This window comes from Sparus aurata, chromosome 18, assembly GCF_900880675.1.
Source record: "Sparus aurata chromosome 18, fSpaAur1.1, whole genome shotgun sequence".
NCBI lineage: Eukaryota > Metazoa > Chordata > Actinopteri > Spariformes > Sparidae > Sparus > Sparus aurata.
In genome coordinates, this window is record NC_044204.1 from 30,503,890 (window position 1) to 30,526,261 (window position 22,372).

The following is a 22,372-nucleotide window of genomic DNA, read 5'->3' on the forward strand; positions in this document are numbered from 1 at the left end:
TTAAGATATTCATTCGCCGTATCCATTTGCAAGATGCTCATCTGCGTCTATTCAAGAGAATGGAGAACATGAAACTGCATGCATCATTCAGCTCCTGTGAATACAGAGCTAAAGCAGTGTCAGTGGGTATTAGTTCGGTTGACGCTTTGAAATGATCAACATAATTTTATGCAAAGGGACATTTCTCATTTATTAAATATGTAATTTACAATCCAAATCTTTGTGCTTTGAACCCTTGGATAAAAGTGGTTTAAAGAGTAAAGTTTGCATTAAAAAAATCACAGTAAATTTAACATGTATACATTCAGCATTTCCACAATATTGCACTAGATCACCAAAGTCCAAGCAGGATGCAGGCTATCCTCAACAACGTCAGAAGTTTGGATGAATTTTGGAGGTGGTTTCTGTTGCTTCCATTTTGTCTGCTCTGAGAAATGGATGCGGCACAGTGTGCAGCTGAAGAAAGAACGGTGAACGGTATTTTAAATTCCCCTCTGATTGTCAAACTTATTGCTAAAGGCAATTTGAAAAGGAGACAACACTGACTACATGAGACACCAAAAAGTACAACTAAAGTCCTTGTAGGCAAGTCTTGCTATCTTTGCAATGCCTGTGGGCATTTATTTTGGGCTAATAAGACCTCTTCTTATAATATTATGTCTTTGGTATAACCTCCACAGAAAAGTAGGTCTATTTCATATACAGTAAAAGCTTTTCTGACCGTCAAAGATGCACATGTATACAACTAACTGACATTTTTTATGTTGTTTAGCCAGTTGGATAAACCTCTGCTAAATTATTTAATCTACAGGTTAATTATTCATTTAATCTTTAGCCTATTTTATAGCCTTTGTATCATTTATTTCTCTTATCCAGTCACAAAACTTTGCTAGCTAAACGCTATGGCTTTGTTAGCTTGCTACTTTTTCCAGTGTGAAATAATTGTTAGTTTACTGTAGTTTTCCTACGTTTTAGGTATATTATTTTAATAGCTTACTTGTTTTTGCCAACTTGCTTGTTCATTGTTGGTTTGACACTTTGTTGTCAGCTTGCTCGATTTCTTTTGTTGCCTGCTAGGTTATATTTAGCTTGCTAGTGTTCCTTTAGCCTCATTTGCCTGTTTTTTCTTTAGTTTGCTATTTTTTGTTTGCTGGCTCATGTTTTGTTAGCCTGCTAGCTTCTAGTTAGTGTGATAGTATTACTTTAGCCTTTGGCAAGTTTTTTGTCAACAAGCTATTTTTTGTTTGCTAGCTAATGATTTGTTAGCTTACTAGCCCATAGTTAATTTGCTAGCTTGTAGTTAGCTTGCTTGCGTTTCTTTAGAATAGTTTGTAAGTTTCTTTTAGTTTGCTAGATTTTGTAAGCTTGCTGTTTTTTTCTTTGCTAGCTAGTGTTTGTAGCTTGCTTGCTTGAAGTTCATTTCCCCATTAATCAGTAAAGTTGGTCATAACAAATGTGTACGGAAAATTTAGCAAGCGTGTCCACTGTCCAGAGGTGGATCCTTTTTTTTTCTTGAAACCGAGAGTTTGGTTTAGCTAAACTTTTAGCAAAACATTGTCTGACCATGGCTTCACCTCTTGAAGTGTGCGGTTGCAGTGTGTTCTCTTCTTTGTACCGTGACATCAAGGCAGTTTGTCATTTTATTGAGCAAAAATGTCAAAACAACTTTCAGGGCCAATTTTTCCAAAATGTGCTTTTGTTCACTTGTCAAGAATATTTATTATCAGCTTAGATCAACATAGAAATGACCCTGGTGGTTCCCTCTCAGGATTTTCCGTCCTCCAGTGTTTTTCTTCTCTCTCCAGTTAAAATGAGTGGAGCATTGGTCTTGAAACAATAGTGAATGGATCTGCCTGTGGTCCTCGGCCCTGGTGGCATAATCCCCTCGTTTTCCATTCCTCACACAGCCCTCAGGCTTGATGGAGACTGTTTTAGAGTTGGCTTCGCTCTGTGTAATAACATGCAACATCCCCTTTTTTGTGATAGAAAAAATCTATTCCAACGTCAGTGCACAAGGTACCACTTAGTATAACCTATTGTGCGTTCTGTGTGGTTCTCCTTCCCTTTTCTCGCTCACCATAAGGTCTGAATTACTCTGCTCACTCGCTTGTTTCTTAGTCTTCCATGGTGGAGCACTGAATCAAACAAATCTCCTCAGGGGATGTGCTTCACTAACAGGAAGTGGAACAAGCAACAGGCGCGTGTGTTTATGCATGTGTGTGTGTGTGTGTGTGTGTGTGTGTGTGTGGGTGGGTGGTAGGGTGTGTGTCCCACATACCCACACACACACACAGACATGCAGGAGTTGAGGAGCGCGAGAGGAAGAAACGGATAGATTGATTGTAGAGGTTAAAGTTTTCCGGCGCTGTGCTTGGTTTCCATCATATTGCCATTTTAGATTCACAGCCACCGTCGTGACAAAAACAGTAACAACTCAATGCGGTTTTTTTTTTGTGTACGTTTGGGATGAGGTGCATCCTGTAACATTCAGCCTTACAGCCCAACCTTTCACAGTAAATACGGGCGTGAGAATAAAATCATTCATTTCCCGGTCAAGCAGCGCGCTCTCTTCCTCGGAGGTGCAGCCACACATGTGACCGCCTGCACACTCGAGTAGGATTTAGGAATGAAAGGTACATAATGAGTTCTGCTGGAGACCAAATTGTAGTTGAAATAAGGTGCGCGAAACAAATATATGCAGATAGATGGGCTTCTTAATGGTGTTTGCCTCGGTAGGGGAAAGAAGTGACTGTACAGAATTAGCAGGAAGAAAGCAGCGTTTTAGTAAAAGACCAAACCTACAAGCAAAAGTACAAAGTAAGAACTATCTTTACTTTACTTGAGTATTTAGTTTATATTTTAACAAACATATTTGTATTTTCTACTGCTTATATTACCAAAACAGGCTCCTTAAGTTAGTTTGAATGCATTTGAGGGGAATAACTGATTCTTCTATTATGCGTCAGTGCACATCACACACGTCAGACAAACAGAGGTGAAGACTAGAATGGGCAGAAAAGGCGTGTTAGTGTCTCAGATCTGCAGAGACTCTTAACTAACTCAAAATGTCAGTTGACACACAGCCCGAACGAATCCTTCTGATTCTACCTTTAACAGTCTTTGAATTACATCAATAAAATATGAGGTTCAGTTAGAGCCACACAGAAATGTCAGGTAGAAATGTCCTTCAGAGGGAAACATTAATTTAAATTTAATTTTGTTTATTTTACTTGAGTGGAGAAGTTGAATCAGTACTTCTAGTTAAGTCTTTTGCACTCTGACTCCAGTAAAGAATCTGTGTGTTCCTGCTACCTCCGCTCAATAGACATTCTCTGATCTGTGTGTTCACCTCACTAAGTAGAACTTCATTGGTTTTGTTCTCAGATGTTGCAGAGGTTTGTTTCATTGAGAGAGACAAAAGAGGAGAAAATATTACTGCAGAATAAAGGTTATTAACTAGCTGTGTGAAAATGAGAAAGCGTGGCCTTGTTCAGCCTTTTACTCACATGTTTGAAGTCGTGCACTTCAAGAACCTCCTCGCTCCCGTTTCCCATTCTGAAGATCTCAATGCGTTGACCCGGGTCAATCTCCATCACACTTTCCGTCTCCACACCATCCAGCACAGCTTTGTACTGATGATCATACACCTGCAACGACATGAACAACCTTACACCACTAATAGAATACAATAGTTCAGTGCGGCAGACTGTATTTATCATCGGCTATATCACCATTTTGTGCCAAAGAATAGTAAAAGGTCAGTAAAAGCAGAGAGTGACAGTCACAATTGTTCATCATTTAACAGCTCTGCGCTGAATATAAGAACAGCCTGTCAAGCCTTCGGCCCACATCTCGGAGATTTTCTTTAAATATATATGTCTGATATTGAAGGCTGTTTACTGAGTTAGAAGAGGGTCAGGCCAACTGGAGCTTTGTAAATTTTGGATGTCATCTTTCTGAGCCTGGATCCAGAAGTGTAAATGAGATTGATGCATCTGTAGAGGTTGGTATAAATCAGCTTACAGAACAACAACCCTTAAATCAACATATATTTCCAGGCGTTGTAAAAAAAATCATAAAGTTAATTGCTCCTAACAACCACTCCCGATGTTGACTGAAAATGGCGACGACCGGACCGGATGTGTCACACGCTGAGAGGAAATAATCAATCAAACAGAAAACAGCTGACAAGAACACGACGTCAGACGGAATAATGAAGTAAGTTTCATAACGAGGCTGAAGGAGCTGTACACACCTCCCAGCGTTGTAAAAGGTAATGGTGTAAAAAGGACCTGTTATTAAATGGTCCTAATTATTAAAAGCACATTTTCTTGCAATAAATTTACCTTAAAAAGTACAAATCAAAATAAATTCTACATATATTGACATATATCTATAGGCTGCATCCTGATCAGTCTGCCTCCAATATTCAGAAACTGTGTTCTCGTTTTTGTCTGATTGATTAAATAAAGTAGTCTGCAAAGTAACTGGCAACTAAAAAATGTAGTGGAGAAAAAAAGTACAGTAATTGCCTCCAAACTGTGGCGGAGTGGAAGTATGACGGCGCAGAAATACTCACGTTAAGATCGTAAGTTACTCAACAACTAGAGCGGATGTGCTTCGTTATATTCCTTCACTAATGTGAGATTCACTTCAAATTTGTAATGCTAATATTATTATAAATTGATAGAGGCGCCTAAGGTGAGTAAAAATAAAGACCTTTTTGATTCTCCCGTACAGTTACAGCCTTTCTCTTCACTGTTGCCTTAAAGCGGTGTTGTTCATCACAGCTGCTTGCTTATGTACTGTTCTCGGACATGCATGGATGGCTCTTAAAATTCCCTGTCTGAGAAATGATTCATGCCCACCAGCTGAAAAGATGCTATTAATATTTATGTGAGGGTTGTGTTATGATGAGAAATATATTGCTGAGTTCATCTTCATCTGTCTCAGTGGCAAATCAGAGCCTCGCCAATGAGACGCATGATTAATGAATACACTCGGGTTTATATCCCTCATCAGAAACATCTGAGTGTCCTCCAAGGCTCTGACACAAAATTAGCTTTTTCACTTTGCACTCTTTCACATGTTCCATATTTCACATGTTTTGCGGCCGCTTGCTTGCGCGCAGTTTTCCGGGACATTTACATACACTGCATCACACATAGCGATGACTTTTCTCCTCCTTTTTTTTTTTTTTTCTCCTCTCTCGCTGGGAGAACAGAGTGATAATGATCAAATGGGGTATAATTCTTGATAGAAGATCACTGTTAGAATGGCACTCGCCTATAAATCTCCATTAACATGGGTCACAGTAGCCTTGGCTCCGAAAGAGAAGTAGAACTTAAAATCGTCAGGAGAAGCCAAATTAAGATGGGTTTGAAATTTAAGTGTCAATTGAGCAGTTATGGATAAAATTGGGGCTATTAAACAGTCTGAAAGTCTGTGTGGCGAATTAAAGTTCTATTTGAGCATTTCTTTTATATTAACATAAAGGTGGAATAGGGGGAATAGATTCTGGAGGCTTATTGATTTATACTAAAACAGTGAATTACATTTTCAGCAGGCTATCACTTCTGATGAACACCCAGCAGTGAGAATCTCCCCACCGTACCAGGTTGAAATAGATAATAATGTATTACAACAGTTTGACTTCAACTGGTTCAATATCCAAAGCTGCTGCTGTGCACCATAATTGGCATTCTGAAAATAGAAATGAATCGGCTCTGTATGGCCTCTTCGGGTACTTATAGATGCTTCAGTACATCGGGAAACTTGCGGTGTGATTTATGCTGCAATGAGGGGAGAGATTTCAGAAACACAACACAATATTTTGCCTCACTGTGATGCCGATGATCGCCGTAATTTGTTTTTCTGCTGACTCTCGTTATTTTTCGTTGTATATTTATGTTTGAAAATATGCAGTGGGAGATTTAAAAAGAGAACTTGTTTCCCGCAATTTGCTCATCTTGTGCCATTTCTAAACAGCAGCTCACAGAAGCTGTCACTTGGCTGCAAAAACCTTTCAGAAGACAGAAAAAACTATGAAAGTTAATTAGCTTCCCATATGACACCGAGCAGGCAGATAAAAGGCCCACACATAGGAAAAGCTCCAATTTGTGTTACACTCTCTGTCTGTACAAAGGCTGCCACGTGACCACTTTGGTCACAAAGACTTTTCATACAGTTGAAACCGCTGTGACATTAAAGCTGCAACAAGCAAGATTTATTTCAAAAATACACCAGACATTATCTTACGAGCTCACTCAGAGACACTTATGTCACTGATGGACCATCAAATAGTTATGTAGTTTTAAACTCTCTGCTCTTTGAGGGAAATGTCAAAGCACTGCTTGAAGAGTGATTCCTCTTTTAATGAATATAATCCAGCACCAAGTATCAACTTTGTAAGTGTCGGCAGAGAACACCGGCATTAACGCGGTTACTTAAATGACCACGTAACTCTGATTCAGCCGGTTATTGTGGCGCATGCTGGAACAAATTAATGTCAGTGGGCTGATACGAGCGCACCTTCATCTCTCCGTCTGAACCAACACTTTCCCAAGCTTACCACAGCATCCCATGGTCTTATTAATTTCCATGACAACAGAGCAAACTCCATTCACAGAGGAAGGCCTTGACCTGCCGTGGAAGCCAACAAATAAAGGATAGTAAGTGAACTTTGAGTTCAGATTTGATTTTTTTTTCGTAAATCTACCAAAACCTCAGGCCTGATCAGCAATCCAGATTTACAACAAAGAATATCAGCTGAGATTTTGCTCTATTATCATTCATATAGATCAGATGTTCTAACAAGAAGGTTGTATACATGTGCTTTTGTTCTAGCGTTTCACTGTGAAGTCAATGTATAGCACAATAAAATACTGTAGCTGTAGAATAACAACACCATCTTCTATAAACCTTGCTCTCACCGTGCAATTCTGTTTGCCACCGGGCATAAAATCTCCCCAGATGACAGCCTGACACCTTTTCTATCTTCTTTCATGTCTCCATTATAGACTGAATGAATAAATAAACAGTGTTTTTCATAGATGCATTATTTCAGCCATTCCCAAACAATTGTACACAAGCTTCACCTGGTGGCAAGCAAGATCCTTGCTGAAATTGCACTCCAAACTGGCCCAAAGACCACAAACCGGCATTTAATTTAACTTTGTTACATTCAAAAGTTAAACAAACACTTCATTTAAAAAAAATACTCACATAGGGTGAATGTGAACGTGACACGACACGATGTGACCTAAACAGTATGTCCATGGAAGTGACGGGACGACCGACGTGAACTAGTTAGCTGACAAACTCCTCAGCTGCTGATTAAAAAAGTGGAATACTGACAGTCCAAATAACAGTTGAGGGGCGAGTGACAGGGCTGGCCCTGACGAGTCCGATAAACTCAACGCCAAGGAGAGGTTTGCATCGGCAGCTGAGCCGGGCGGTGCTACATCTAACAAGAAAATAAAAGGACGTTACCAGGATGGCTCTATCGTTGTTTGTTTTGGCATTTGCATTTGGTGCTAGTCTGTGCTAGAAATTTAGCTTGGGAAAGTGATCTGAAACGTTTAGGAACCTCTGGATTAGAAAGATCAGACGTACCGAATATCATTTGTCCCGTATTTCATTAGGGTCACAAGAACAATGGGAATCAACAACAATCACCAACAGACGACAATAATGACACCAATTTTGTCTGCGACCGGGCAGATAAAAGCTGACTAACAATGAAGCCTGACACCGTTTCTATCTGCTTTCCTGTCTCAATTATAGCTTAAATTAATGGATACTTTTTTCTGTGTTTTGGTGGTGGCTTTAATTGCATGCTTCAAACACGACTTGTTATCATCTTACAAAGTCTTTGTGGCAAATCCGTCGGCAAACACGTTCCTTCTTTTCGCTCTGTCAGCAAACACGTTCCTTCTTTTCGCTCTGTTTTTGGTCTTTAGCAGCTGAATGGTCCACCGCACTCACCAGCACATAGTGTAACATCCCCACTCTCAGTCTGTCTTCTAATAACCCCCATTTCAGATGAAACGGTCTTTGTTAAGGAATCAGGCCATTCTTCGAGAGACTGCGCTGCTCTCTGGAATCTCATTTCAGGATTTCTGGGATTTGACTCTTAAAATTCAAAGGCGTTTCCTGTCATCATGTGAAGTTTCCTGCTGCGACAGACTCTGATCTGAAGTTCGGCGTCCACTCCCTGTAGCCTCAGCGGCGTATCAACTTCTAACAGCATGTTGAAGTGCACAAACAGCTTGCAGGAATGAGAGGAGTTAGTTTATTAGACGGTGAAGAAGAGCCAACAATGGAGAGAAGTCTTTGGATGTTTCTGTTTTTTGTTTTCAACATTGAGCAGTGGATTTGAACACTTAAAACTGTCAACGCTGTAGTTGTGGCCCAGAATCTTTTTCCAGCTGTCTCTTGTGTCCCTCACTCCCCTGTGTTTCCACTGCCTCCCTCTCAGTCTCCCCCTAACTGGGTCTGGTTTCCCCTTCGAGGCTAATTTATGCCCCCTTTCACGTGCTAACATAGATGTTTCCGCCTCGAATGATAAAACCATCAGCGCCCACATACTTTCACGTGTCCTACACTTTGGCGTAGATGTTAAGCAACATCACCACAAGAGGGCGCCGCTCCGAGTCAAATCCGTCTTGCATTTTTTTGCTCCACCATCACAGCCGTTTGTCTCTGTGCCCAGGCGAACTAACATCACACAGATGTTTAAAACTTCTCACCAACTCGCATAACCTCTCTTCAAAAAAGTCCTGTGGTCATATCTAACTTAAACTATTAGCTACACTGCCCCCTACGAAGACTAGAGGTACTGCTCTGTTGGTCCGTATTTGTAAGCTTTCCAAAAAATGTGAGGACAAAATTAGCGCAGAGTACAGACAGAAGGCTCCGTCTGTATCTGGATCTAATGTTGAGCATTGCTGAGCCTTTAGTCTTCTGGTCTCCTTCGATCAGCTCATTCAGCTGTTATACATCAACCTCAGTTCTCCATCCGTCTCTCGCCAGATTGTCGTCTTAGCTACTTGTTGTAGCCTCACATTCTCAAGACCCGGGATGCCTAGTCATTTTGAGAGCTTGTTGTTTCTGTGTGTTCTCATACTGACACTCACAGTGCACTGCTTTCTCACCTGTCTAACCTGCCTGCTTGTCAAACTGCCTCTTCGCCTCTGCTTCACTCCAGCCAGCCCCTCTCGCCCTCACCTCGCTCCGGCCTCCTCCTGAACCTTTCCCGCCCTCCTGCGACATCATTCCCGCATCTCCATCTTCTAACGCTGCAAACCCCTGCTGCAGTAATTTCCGTTAACCGAGCTCCGTTTGTCTTTGTTCTGCGTACTCACTGATCCTAACAAAAGGTTACATGAAAACCTGGCACTGTACTGAAATGCACATCGATTGCCGATGGAACATTACTGCAAACAAAGCCTTGTTATATATTGAGAAACTTCCTTCTACTATGCCCGATATCCGTCCAGAGGAGTTGGCCTTTTCTCACATCACAGGACGCCTCAGACTGTTGTACAGAATGAGATAAAGAATCAGATCTCCACCGCAAGGAAACCGCTCAAGCTCGGGAGTGTGAGGCGATCTGTGTGGAAGCCCTCACAAACAATGGCTTGTTTATTTCCTCTGTTCAATGTTTCTTTCAGAAGTGGTTCTTAACAATCTCTGTTGTTTCAAACACACACACTCACGGTGAATGGAGCGAATGAGAAGCGGCAGGCACAGCCAGACCTGCGGGTTGTTTGTGCGAATGGGTTCTGGTGTGGCACCCGAAGGCATTAAGCAAAGGTCACGTAGATGTTGTTACAGGTGAGTGGGTCGCAGTTGGTAATGTGTGTGTGTGTGTGTGTGTGTGTGGGGGGCGGTGAGAAAGAGCGCGTGTTTATATGTGCATCTATGGAGGAGGCGGCCGTGGGAATAAGAGAGATGAGTTGATGACAATATGTCCTCTTGGTTGTCCTTGAGGGTTAGGAGATAGAGGCTCCAGTCAGGCGGAACTGGATGCCTGTCACTCATGGCGGGGCGGTGATGGCGGTGGAGGCGAGGGGGGTGGGAGGTGCGGGGGGGACAAGGTGGCGCGGGGGCTGCACAGTGCACTGGCCTCCTGGGAGCCATAGGCAGCCCTGTGATAGATCGAGGTGGGCAGCAGCTTAGACAGTCACACTGGCGAACATTGTGTCCTTTTGCTTTGAGTCCTTACATAGTCCTTGCATGTTTTTAACACAAGCGGACTTGTGGCTTCAAATTCACTTTGACAAAATGTGTCAAAACAAGCCGGATATTAAGGGCATATTTATGTGATATATTTCAGTAGGTTTGAACTGTATCAGCACACATTTACTCTAGACAACGCAGCCTCAACATTCACTCATTCAAATTTTGTAAAGCTAAAAACTTAATTTGTCTATCCTATAATGTCTTCTACTGCAATTAAATATCCACTCAAATATCACGCATTAAAACTTTTTTAATCGTTTGGCATCCGCAGTACTTGGATCGAGGTCACGATCATGGTTAACTATAGAATTAAGGTCAGCTCGTCTTGAAAACCTTCGTTAACACTGCTGACACCACCATCTCTCACGAACACATCACTGAAACGAGTCAGGACACAACCTTCAACTTATTACCTTAAAACTTCATAAAAGCAGCAATTACATTTCTTTGCAAATCACAATTGCCAAAACAAATTAGTAGTATATGGTTCAAAAGTAATTTCTGGGAGACTGGGTTGTGAAGGCTTTCGCAAAAACTATTTAAGTGCTTGAGTTATTTCCAAGTAGAAAGTCAAAAGGGTTAGAAAAAGATCATCTTTGTTATTATAGTAGAAAACACTGTTCACTGCCGGTAGAACAGGGAAAAGGATGTGAATCACTTGAGACCAAACGATCCAACAAACCTCTCCTCCAAAGAGGACCCAAATGCAGACACACAGGCAGGCAAGTAATTACAACGAAAAGCTAGCTTTAATAACGTAAATACAAAATAGGAAAATGTAGCAACAAAGGCAGATGACAAAACGAGGGAGAAATCCAAGAGACAAAAGCAAAACAAAGTACAAACCAAAAGCAAAGTACAAAGGAACAGGAAGACGGAGGAACATGAGGGGAAAAACTAAACAGACAGAAAATACTTCCTCATACAATGTTTAGCACGCGTTACAAAGGATAACTTCCCTCATGTGCGTATTTTGTCGTCTTTCCCCTGAGTCGCAAAGCTGTGACAATACAAAAACATGATTGGTCAGTCGTGATGATGGTCCTGGAGCAACATTAACCATTAAACATTAAACCTACATTATGTTCTGAAGGACGGGGTTCAACACGCCTCAACTGCTTCACTTGGATCTGATGGAGCACACGGATTACGACATCAAACTTTAATTCAATGATTAGCCGTGTGTGTCTTTACTGCAGACTCTGATGAAGACCCACATGGCGTTGAAACATTTTCGGTTACTGCCCTTTAGGTTGTCTGCACTTGAGAGCTATTAACTGCACGTCTGCATGAACTTTCTCATGAAGAAAATGTAAAAATTGGTAGTTTTAGAACAACTAACGGATTCCATCGTGTTACTTGGTGACTAAAAACGGTGATCCTTTTGAAACAAGTTGAGTACACCTACCACCCGACAGCGTGGCTAGGATTGTGCTTGTGAGTCTGTGTGTTTGTGTCCTCGTATCAATCATCACGTGTCTCAACTGACAGTAATTGAAACTGGAGACCATCTTACAATGGGATCAAATCAGCTTCCACAACCTCGGCTGTATGGGTGGGACCACACGCGATCTGAAATGTTGTGGCTGCATCTTGCACGGTAGTGACGTGATCGCGGTGGCAAGATCCGTCCACAGACAGACAGGGAGATAGACGGACAGACGGACAGTCAAAGCTTCTGCGGTTCTAAAGAAGGTGTGTCCAGGGTCGCAATTTGAAGGCGTGTCTTAAGATGATGATGTGCGTGTCTAGTGTAGAGGTCAGAGGAGTGGCTGTAAACGCTCTTCCTCCCCGCAGCACTATATAAAAAACACTGCGAACAAAACTCTATTAATTTGGCAGCGACATGTTTAATTTCCTATTAATTCTTGACAATAAAACTCTGTTATTAACTTATTAAAAAGCTTTTATTAAGAAGCAACCAGGAAATGTTCAGTTTTACCAGCATTAACTAAACACGACCCCTGAAGCAGCTGAGAGTCAACATAATGACAAAGTTAAATACAGCAGATATCGGAAAGTAAAAAAAAAAGGCACAGTGAAGATAAACAAAACTAAAAGGTTTTCTGCAAAGACACGAGTTCAGTCTTGCAACACAGGCCCTTTTGCGAGGCAGGGGGTCATCACGGTGTGGCCCTCTTTGGACCTTCCCCTGGAGAAGGTCCATTCTGGTTAGCATAGCTCAACTGTGCACGGTAAAACTGGAAATGGAAATGCAAATTGACGTGGCCAAAAGTACAAGCGGAAGAGCCCCAATAAACTCACAGCAGCTCGCTGTCGTGGCTGGTAATTATAGGTAACCTGCGCTTATGAATATTATAATAAAACTTTAATCAGCATCTTAAAACATTCATCACTCATTTAGTAACTGATAGTTTGCTGATGGATAGACCTGTCTGTCAGTTTTTGGATGAGAGCGTGCTTAAAACCTAAACTGGCATTTGTTCACATTTGAATCACAGATTGTGCCTTCAGCTGGGTAAAAGTGACAGTGAGGCTTTCCTGCTTGAGAGCTGCTTAAAATAGACAGTGAATGGATCACTTCCCTGTATTTGATTGGAGGACATTTTTAAAGTGTTTTTTTTTAAAGATTTTTTTTTTCTTAAGGAGATTCCTGAGTTGCACTGACAGTCATGCTGTCTGGGTGCTGAGTCATACAGAGTTTCATGTCCCCAGATCCTCTCGATTGTAGCGTGCCAGCAGTGTCAATGCTTGTGTAACATCAGACTAGTGAAGGCTTCAGACACTTAAGCTTTCATTCTCGTTTATACAGCTTTTATCTGTGCCTTACTGTCCTGGATTTACATCTGTGAAGTATTACTATTGGCATCTGATTTAAACTGAAAACAGCTGGGCAGATGATCACCTCAGCTTTCTTTCCAGTGATGCAGAGGAGGTTTTATTTCCTCCTCTGTTTCCCCTGTCTCTACCGCTGGCTCCTCGTCTTCAAGCAGCCTGCACCAGACTTATTTTTCAAAAGCTCAAGTCTCTTCACATGGGCACTCACATATCTAATGTCTACTAATGTCTCCCAGGTACTCTGGTTGCACTCTGGTCTGCGATGTTGTTTTTATTAGAGTTTCTCATTTTCTCCGGAGTGGAAACTGAACCTCTCTGTCAGACACAGTGGAAATTGCCACTGCAGAGGTGTAACCTTTACAAATAAAAGCGAACACCATTACTGCCAGAATAATTAATCCTCCCCTGGAATAATGACAATTAAAGGAGCATGCGCACACACACACACACACACACACACACACACACACACACACACACACACACACACACACACACACACACACACATAAATACATGCTGAAGTTTGAACAGAAACACAAGAAAATTACAGGTAATGAAAACAAGCCTGGGAGGAGAATTCTTGGCAACATCATACATTAAGCTGAGAGCAGAGTAGGAGCAGGTTCCTATGGAGATATCACCTGAAAATAAGGATCCACAAGGGAAATGATTACAGCCAGGTATAGATTTCCCACCCAGGAACAGTAATGCAGATGGCCCCCTGAACATGTGAGCACCTGTGTATTCTCTGTCAAACCCTGTGTGGAAGCACATTTGTGATTTTGTTTTCTCTTGCAAGGTGAATATAATAGATTTTATATATAAAATTTGAGAAGGGAGCGAGGGAGAAGTAGGGAGAAACAGACAGCGACGGAGAGAGATCTGATTTTGTGGTGTCTTGAGACCATGGGGGATTATGCTTGTGGACACTGATTACCAAGCCTGTCAACTCCCAAGGTCTGGAGAATTTGGATAAATGAAGTAGGAATGCTCTGCGGCTGCCAAACACATGCAGGCGGCTGTTTGGTGACACCTGCTGAATACAAGCAGCTGGTTCTGGACAGGCGCCAGCTCGGAAAATTCAATTTAGGAAATACTGGTCAGTTACTAATGCGCCATCAACTTAGTTGGTACAGGGTAAAATGAGCCCATTGGCAGTGCATGACATCAATCTTACTGAAGACAAACTGACAGCGAGCAGTATACAGCTCGGTGCGACATGTTGCAAACAGTGGAAATACAGTGTGAGGCTCTACATGACCCCATTTTATGATGACATGGCATCTGTCTTTTGTTTTTGTTGACTTTCACGTCCTTGTTGATGAGTACCGTACATTTTCAAATATGTAAAACTCTCCATTGCCAATCCCGATTAAAAAAAACAAACAAAACAGAGACACTGCATCCCACTTACTAATTTATTTAAATCAAAAAGTGTGCTACATTCCTCATAGAAGTAAAAATGTCAAATGTTGAGTATGAAGGACGGCTGGGCTGAAGGGGTGGGTCAAACAACAGGTCTGCTGTTTGAAACCCAAAGTCAATGTTGACTTGAGCTCTATTCAAAGGACAAATATTACTTGGGAAACTCTAATAATTGGCAATAATTGCAAAGGTTGTCCGTCATCTTAATCCTTTGTGAGTCTGCTATGCCTGTAATTTGGAAAAGTAAAAGTTCCACTGCAAACTACCTACCTTTAACATCTGTTTTCTTTTGTCAGACAACTGAAAAAGTATGTAATTTAATTGCGTCCCATAATGGTAAACAGCAGTCAACAGCTGTGCTGAGATCCGCTGTATCGATGCTTAGAAGTGATAACAAAGGAGGTTAGGAGCAACAAATGGTCTTCATTTTCAAGTGCAGCCACAATGCATCCGTTACTTGATCTAATGGGCTGCATGTGTGTATTCATGCTTGTAACACATGCACAAAATGGGTAAATTGACTCGAAGCTATTTTTTTTTATGTAGCCGCTGAAGAACAGATGCTCCTCTTCTAAGAGGTTGTAGATTCCTGCCGTTATATCTGGGGAATAATGTCAGTAAATATCTTAACCAGTGCAAATGTGCCGTATGAAACACAGACGTGAGGTGATTTCTACACCAAATTAGGTCCACTGGTATTACTGAACCTGTGCGAATGGGGCTCAACGGTACATAATGTCACATACATCTGTTAATTCATTAATCTATGTGCCTGACCTAACTTAGGAAATGAACATGTATTTGAACTCAAACCACAATATTTTTCTAAACCTAAAAAAAAAGAAGTTTTTGGTGCCTAAACCCAACCAAAGTGTCACCTGATAAAGGACACTTTACTTTGTCCTTCACTGCACGCACACAAATCTTAAGATGTGCCAAATCCTCGATTCGGTTACGTTTTTGATTCTAAGGTCACGGTTCGATTTGGTTCTCGATTTTGTATTTTTTTTTAAAGAACAGGTTGCTATGCCATTTTTAGACTATACTTTTATGCAATATAATATCTGACCTTTGTTCGCAATGTACCACACTACAACAAATTTAAAACATTTATTAACAACATAACGTAACAATAACTTATATCTTCATTCAATTGGAAACTTAAACAAAATAACTTGCCATCTAGTTTCTGCAGAGCTTGCAAACTGTGGCTTTTTTGTCGACAACACAAACTTTGTCAACATAACTCACAGGAAATCCAAAATATTTCCACACCTGCGACTTCAGTGAAAGCGGAGGGGGTTCAAGTTCTGTCGATGGGCCTCCTGCGTCTGTAGTTTCCACTGTTGTAAGAGTGGCGTAGCCCCTTTCAGGAATAGGGCGGTGCGTGAGGTGTGTGTGCGTAAGGTGTGAGTGGGCGAGCGAGAGTGAGGGAGCGTACATGCGGTCAGTGAATGAATGGGAGAGGAAGGAGAAGCAGAGGAGTAGCAGTAGTAGCGACAACAATAAAGTTTACAATATAGGCTGCAGCTCCTCAAGATGCAGCAAAGCTCCCTGGTATTATTTCCCGACCGGCTTAACATGAGAAAGGGGTTCACCCCGAAGGTAAACATAAACTTCAGCCCTCGAGGAAATCAGCTCCCCTGTGCTTCCCAACCACAGTCCGGGACCTAAACAGGAATGGTGTAACACCATGCTATCATTTGACTGGCTGTAGCTAATAGCTACTGGCTTAGCTAGTAGCTAAGTTAGAGGAGGTTGACTCGCAGCACTTCAACACGTGCATGTTTTTTTCCGCTTGCTTGTTTTCCGGACGTGACATGGCAGCATCGACGATTCCATTTTTTAATTTGAAGTTCGAGATTGTGACTTAATTTTGTTCGATTTCGATTTAAAATCAAAATCGTGACACCCTTACTTAATGATGATGATATAAACAACAGGGTAATTAGCTCACATACAATATTAGAAGCTGGAACCAATTGAAAACCCAGAGGTAAACAAAACATTCATTTTGGACACAACAAATATTGTAAAATCATTGATTCATAATCATAATAATGCTTTTAAGGGAAGGAGACACTTTTATTCTGCACCTTTCAACAAGTTCTGAGGATGTATTATTAAAAAAAAAAAAAGATTTCCCCACAAAAAAAGTTTTTCCACTGCTGAGAACAGAATGTTCAAGTGAAACCAACAACAGTTAGCTGAGTCACAGAAGAACCTGTGCTGGAAGTTATCCACAATTTAGGACTAGAACAAGTCTTTATTTAACATAATTCTCCGTCCGCTTTTATTTTTCTTACTGAAATATGCTTAACATTCAGATCAAAAACCACTCGAAGCTTTCTTGGAAGCGTTTCAGAGGAATCTTCCAAAATACAAAGCCAATGCATGTCGTCTCGACTTATGTCTGGAAGCTGTATGCTGGTGCCCAGTCAGTGTGTAATGAAAGGATGCAAAATCAGACCCTGGCTCTAAATATAAACATTTGTAGGCACTGAAACATTTCTGCATTGTAATTAGCAACAATCTTTTTCTGTGGTTTTGTTATATGTGGAGGTAAATAGCTGCATGCAAGCAATTATGAAACTGTGCCTGAGTTTGCCCTCTTTTTATCTCCACGAAATTCTATCAATAGCACCAACAAACACCAACGAATAACTTCATTTAAAAATCTGCTGAAGCCGGGATATTTACTCACCAGACTGATAAAAATAATAAAGTTTTTTGATCTTGCTGAAATGAATGATGTTGTATACTTGGGCTCGAACTCTAGCATTTTTGTGGCATTTTAATATGTACTTGGAAGCCATACAAAAATCACAATCTGAGTATGTGGTGTATGTAGCATTAAATGAAAAGCTAAAACTAGGTTGGCGTGAGGTTAAAGTGCTTTTGGGAATTCACCCAAGCAATTACTTTAAGCATCAATTTGATGTTAAAATGTTTTACAGCTGCCAATGCCAAAGGCCAGTTAAGGAAAGCGCTAAGGTCATTAGCCTTTCAACGAAAAGCTAGAATGTGTCAAGATTCAAAAGCTTAATGGAGCCATCTTCCTGAAGCACATTAACACTGTTAAAACAAACAGCTACTAGCATGTACGGCCCTCCTGAGCCGCCAGTTTTTACAGCCGTTTTTCTCATTATAGCAGATCACTCCCAAACACATAAAAGTGTGATTTTACTCCCAGATATTTCCAGCAGAGTAGTATGATCACAGTAACATGTATAACATCCTAAAGTGTTGATGAGGAAGGTCAGATTCTTCAGTTAGTTTTACAGGAGCAAAGAGAAAAAGCTTCTTTCTAGTCTGACCAATTTGGAAAAGGTGTTTAACAATCACACGAATCCACAGCAGAAGTAAAGGTATAAAATGACCTGAAGTCAGAAGAGGCCAGGACGAAATGCAGCAAGCAGTTCCAAGAGAGTGCATTTACCAAAAAGTGAACTATGGTAACACAAAAACCCTCCTAAAGTGCATTCATCATGAAGTGAAGATACTCAACAGAGTGAGAATGCTTGAGTTTCACAAAATAATGGGCTTGGATCTCTTGAGAGTTAAAGTAGATGTCATACTTTCACACTTCAGGCCGCTGACAATGCTAACATATTTGAGGAGTTGGGAGTGAGAACCTATTGACTCTAAATATCAAGCTAGGAGGCGAGTAGTTTAGCTTAGCATATGAAATGTTACAAAAAAGACAAGCAGAAAATGTGAATAAGGCGCAATTTCGACTGACTGTTTAGGAAAAGTCGTCGTGGCCTGGAAACAGTGGGGAAACAGCTAGCTTTGTTCTCTCCAAAGGTAAAAAAAAAGAAAAAAAGATGACAAACAGAACCTCTTGGTAATTAAAACATCATACAGAAATAGAAATCTAAAATCTGAGCTGTAACAAGCCTATTTCCTTGGCTAACTGGCAGGATACAGGTCTTCTTCATCGAGACAAAGTAAAAGCAACTAAATCCCTCTAAAATCAGACATTTTTCTATTTTACATTTATTTAGCTACAACACATCAATCAGTGAGCTCTATAAATGCGTGCAGGCATATCTTTAAACCTTTCTCCCTGCTTCAAGTCTTAGTGCTAAGCTAATTGCCTCCTAGCTTTAGGTCCGTACTTAAGGCACAGACATAAAAATGGTGTGAATCTTAACTCTCAACTGAAAAATGACCATAAAGGTTCCCTGTGCAAGGAGTTTAATACAACCCATACATATGTTTTTTGGCCACCTCTTGTGGCTTTTGTAATTAGTCTTACTGTTACCTAATGTAACATTTAAATTTGATGCCTAAACCAAAACAGACTGCGATCACTCACAACATCAACTACGCTGCTGGCAGTTCAACGGTCATATATGTACTACTGGGGAATTACTGGCAACCAACCCATTCTGTTGTTCAGGTGTCACGACACCTTGTCCAAATTCATTACACGGCGGCTGTCTGTTGTTTCAGCCTCCAACCGAAATAGAGGTAAAAAATGTTTTCTGTAAAAGCACTTTAGTCTAAAAAGTGGAGGAAAAAAGGAAATAACACTTTTTCTTTACAAACAAAATCCAGTTAACAAATAAAAGGGTTCCTCCAGGAGTACCTTTTTGTCAGGGATAATGGAGTGTGGAGATATCTGTGGGCTGGTGGAATAAATGGAGCATATTTCTGCAGTGTGGAATTTTGGCAGAGTTCACTGACTATCATGCTTCTCCCGTTTTATTTTCATTGCTGAAATCTATTCTTTGTGGAGCCTCTGAATCTTGAACGTAGCCTACCTTTTCTCTTCTGTCAACCTACTCATACCTGAAAGGGGTGTAACGACCCAGTTTCTCTTCTTGTCCCCGAGCGACTATGCCGCTTATCACGTTTGACCACCTCGCCGTGGTCGACTACAGTCTGCAGCTGCTGTTAATTTACAGGAGCACTGTGCACCCCCCTTTTACAGCTCTGAAGCATATATGACTAATCACACCAGTCATTTTAAACAACTTGAGCCCTCTCTGGCAATAAATCACCTTGATACGTGCTACTGTGCCCATAATAGAGCCGCACTCAGGAGGGAGGAGAGCAGGGGGAACTTTGGGAGCTATTCAGTACTTTTGGTCAACACACTATTGTGAAACAAACTCGGGGACTGGGACATATTGTTGTTCGATGTGTTGTTTGTTTCTATGATCTCAATAAAAATCAAAGTGAAAACAACAAAGGGTATTACTTTCTTTGTACAGCAGCTCGGGGAATATGATGTTTCCCTGGACTTTTTGCTTAAAAAGTACATATTTTCTTTCCTTTTTCATCTTTTTTTCTCAGGTGCAACTTTTACAAAATCCATAACACACAATCTTGGCGCTGTAAACATACCATAGAGGTTTTCCAAGACATAAAGTTGTGTGTTCAAACAAAATGTGACACCGACCCTACCCAGGCTGAAAAATGAAATGTTGCTAACTTACATTAAACCAACGTTTGATCTGCTTTCAACACTTTATTTTCAAGTTTTCTAGCCAAACCCCAGATAAACTAGAAAGAGGAAACTGTGGCTTTTTATCTTCACCTCAATAACACGAAGAAAAAAGGCCTTCCAACATGGCCGAGAGTATACTTCTTTATCTTCACCTGCCAACTGTAAGAGAGAACAGAGGGACCTCACAAGGCCTTTAAAGATGGTGTTAAGCTGCCTTTTGGGGACATGACAAATGATGCAACATACCCCAAATTCCACAAGCTAACACAAGATAGATATGTCTTCCTCTATCAACAGCCGGTAAAAAGGAGTAAAAATGAAATGAATTTAAAGCACAAAGAGGCTCTGGCTGTGACGGTGCCATTTCTCTTCCTCTTCCTCTTCCCTGACATTGTATTGTTCCTCGTTGCATCTTCCCTTTGTGCCTCTCCCTGCCCAGAAACCAAGAAGAACAATCTGCTCCTTGTCACCGCCGCTGAATGAATCCTGTTGCTTATTGTTGAGGTGAACACGTTATTTGAATATGACCAATCTCCTGTAATAAAAGGCCCGTTGCGGTTTATGAAATATTCATCAAAGGTATCCCCTGGAGACTCGCATGCATTCAGATGCACATCTCAGAATCCAAAACAGACTTCAACAGACAAAAGATTGCAGGCAGCGACTGCGAGCTTCTGAACTATGAGGCAGACAGGCACAAGGTGGGTGACCTCTAGAGTGGATACGTCTCCTTGTCGCTCTGCTGGTTTTCAGCCATTCCATCTCCTAATAAATCAACAAGAGCACACTCTGGGCTCCAGCAGCTAAGTGGCATTTAAGAAACAGCTTGTGAGAGCTGTAAGGCTGCAATTTGGATCATTTAGACGCAAGGCAATAATTTGGCCAGATGAACGGCATTTAAAGCCACCGGAAAGTTTTTAAGCCACTAAAGCCACTAAGGAAAAAAAACAATAAAGTCACAGTAGCATTTTATTAAAAGTCAATGAAGGCTGAACTTCCAGAGGTTCAGAAGGGCAAAAATGCTTTTCCATTTGCTCAGGTTCATCCAGTATTGGGGATGTGACACATTTAAATTCACTGGCAATTTACCAACAGATGACAATAGATAGTTGCCTTGCTATTTATCAGCAGTGCGCGTACAGCATCTATCTGCGTGCCAACTTATGCATAAACAAATTGTGCATCGAAAGCAATAAAAGCCAGTCTTAATTCAGCTTGCAGCAGAAATGCCTGGATGCTGTTTCTGCTACAAATACCAAGAGTAGCAGCTTCAACAGACCGTCAGGATGATCAAAGCTGGAATCGCTACAACAATAGCGCGACCACCTTTCTTCTTCTTTATCACAACACAGCTGATGTCCCCAGAAAAGCGAATCCCCACCACCACTTCTTCACATAACATATAGAGCAAGCCAGCGTTTGCCTGTAACAAGGTAGACTGTTAGAACAATTCTTAACAGAGCTGCTCGGAGACACACAGCCTCGTAATTGTTCAAACATTGTTTGCATCATGCGACTGCCTTGAAGACACAATAAAAGAGGGAGTGATAGTCCTATGCAGAGACACTGGATGAACACGCTGGGACTGTGGGTACTGATGAGAAGCTCTTGGTCTGTTGCCATGGCCCCTGTGTGGGTTGCATGTCAGTGCTGGTCTGCTCTTCTTTTTAATAACACTGAAAAATACTTTGAAGACCAACTGGGGAAACACAACACATTATGCTCCCAGTGGTCTGGATCTGTGATTCTTCAGCTTAACATTGTTTCATGCTATTAAAAAAACAAACAAAAAACCCCAGCTCTAGCTCAAACGTCATCGTTTTACTTGTTTTTTTTTTTTTTTTTCCAGCACAATTTATTATTAAACCTCACAGGGTCCATCATGGTCAGCCGCTGATGAAACACATGCAAATGTAGCACTTTGAAAAGAGCAAATTAGAGTAATGCTTTTCAGCATTTTTTAAAATGGTTCGACCCAGAAAGTGTAGAGGGATTCTCCTTTTTTTTTTTAGGTAAATGAGCAGGTTTTCTCTAAGAGTCATGTGAGGTAAAAAGGTTGCATTGACTGTGAAGTGTCCACCGATCCTCGACTATTAGCAAGTGTCACTTCCATCAACAAGCTGTTTGTGTTAAGTTTAAGTCAAGTGTTGGAAAATGAACAAACCCATCAGCTGTGTTTCCATCAACGCAGATGCATTGTGAAAAGGGGGAAAAAGCAATATTTGAAAAACAAACTTGCTCAATTTTGAGAGAGCTGTCTGAGCTCTGAGAAAAGGAGAGGAAGCTGTTTGTTGAAATTGAAGACCTCACCATTGTGTTCTCATATATGGCCGCGACGAATTTTCCTAACCGGTCAGTCGAAAATGCGCCTTATTCACATTTTCCGCTTGTCTTTTTTACAACATTTCAAAAGTTAGACGGAAACACAGACGCCCAGGTTAG

At 41.1% G+C, this 22,372-nt stretch overlaps 1 protein-coding gene across 5 annotated transcripts in view; it reads right to left on the reverse strand.

Annotated features, from left to right (window-relative positions):
• Nucleotides 1-22,372, reverse strand: part of tnmd (tenomodulin) — a 75,583-nt gene that overhangs the window by 18,764 nt on the left and 34,447 nt on the right. For all 5 annotated transcript variants that reach the window (XM_030395979.1, XM_030395982.1, XM_030395978.1 and 2 more), the window contains one exon: nt 3,507-3,647. In XM_030395979.1, coding sequence (XP_030251839.1) covers nt 3,507-3,647 — 141 coding nt within the window. The remainder of the gene's footprint in view (nt 1-3,506; nt 3,648-22,372) is intronic.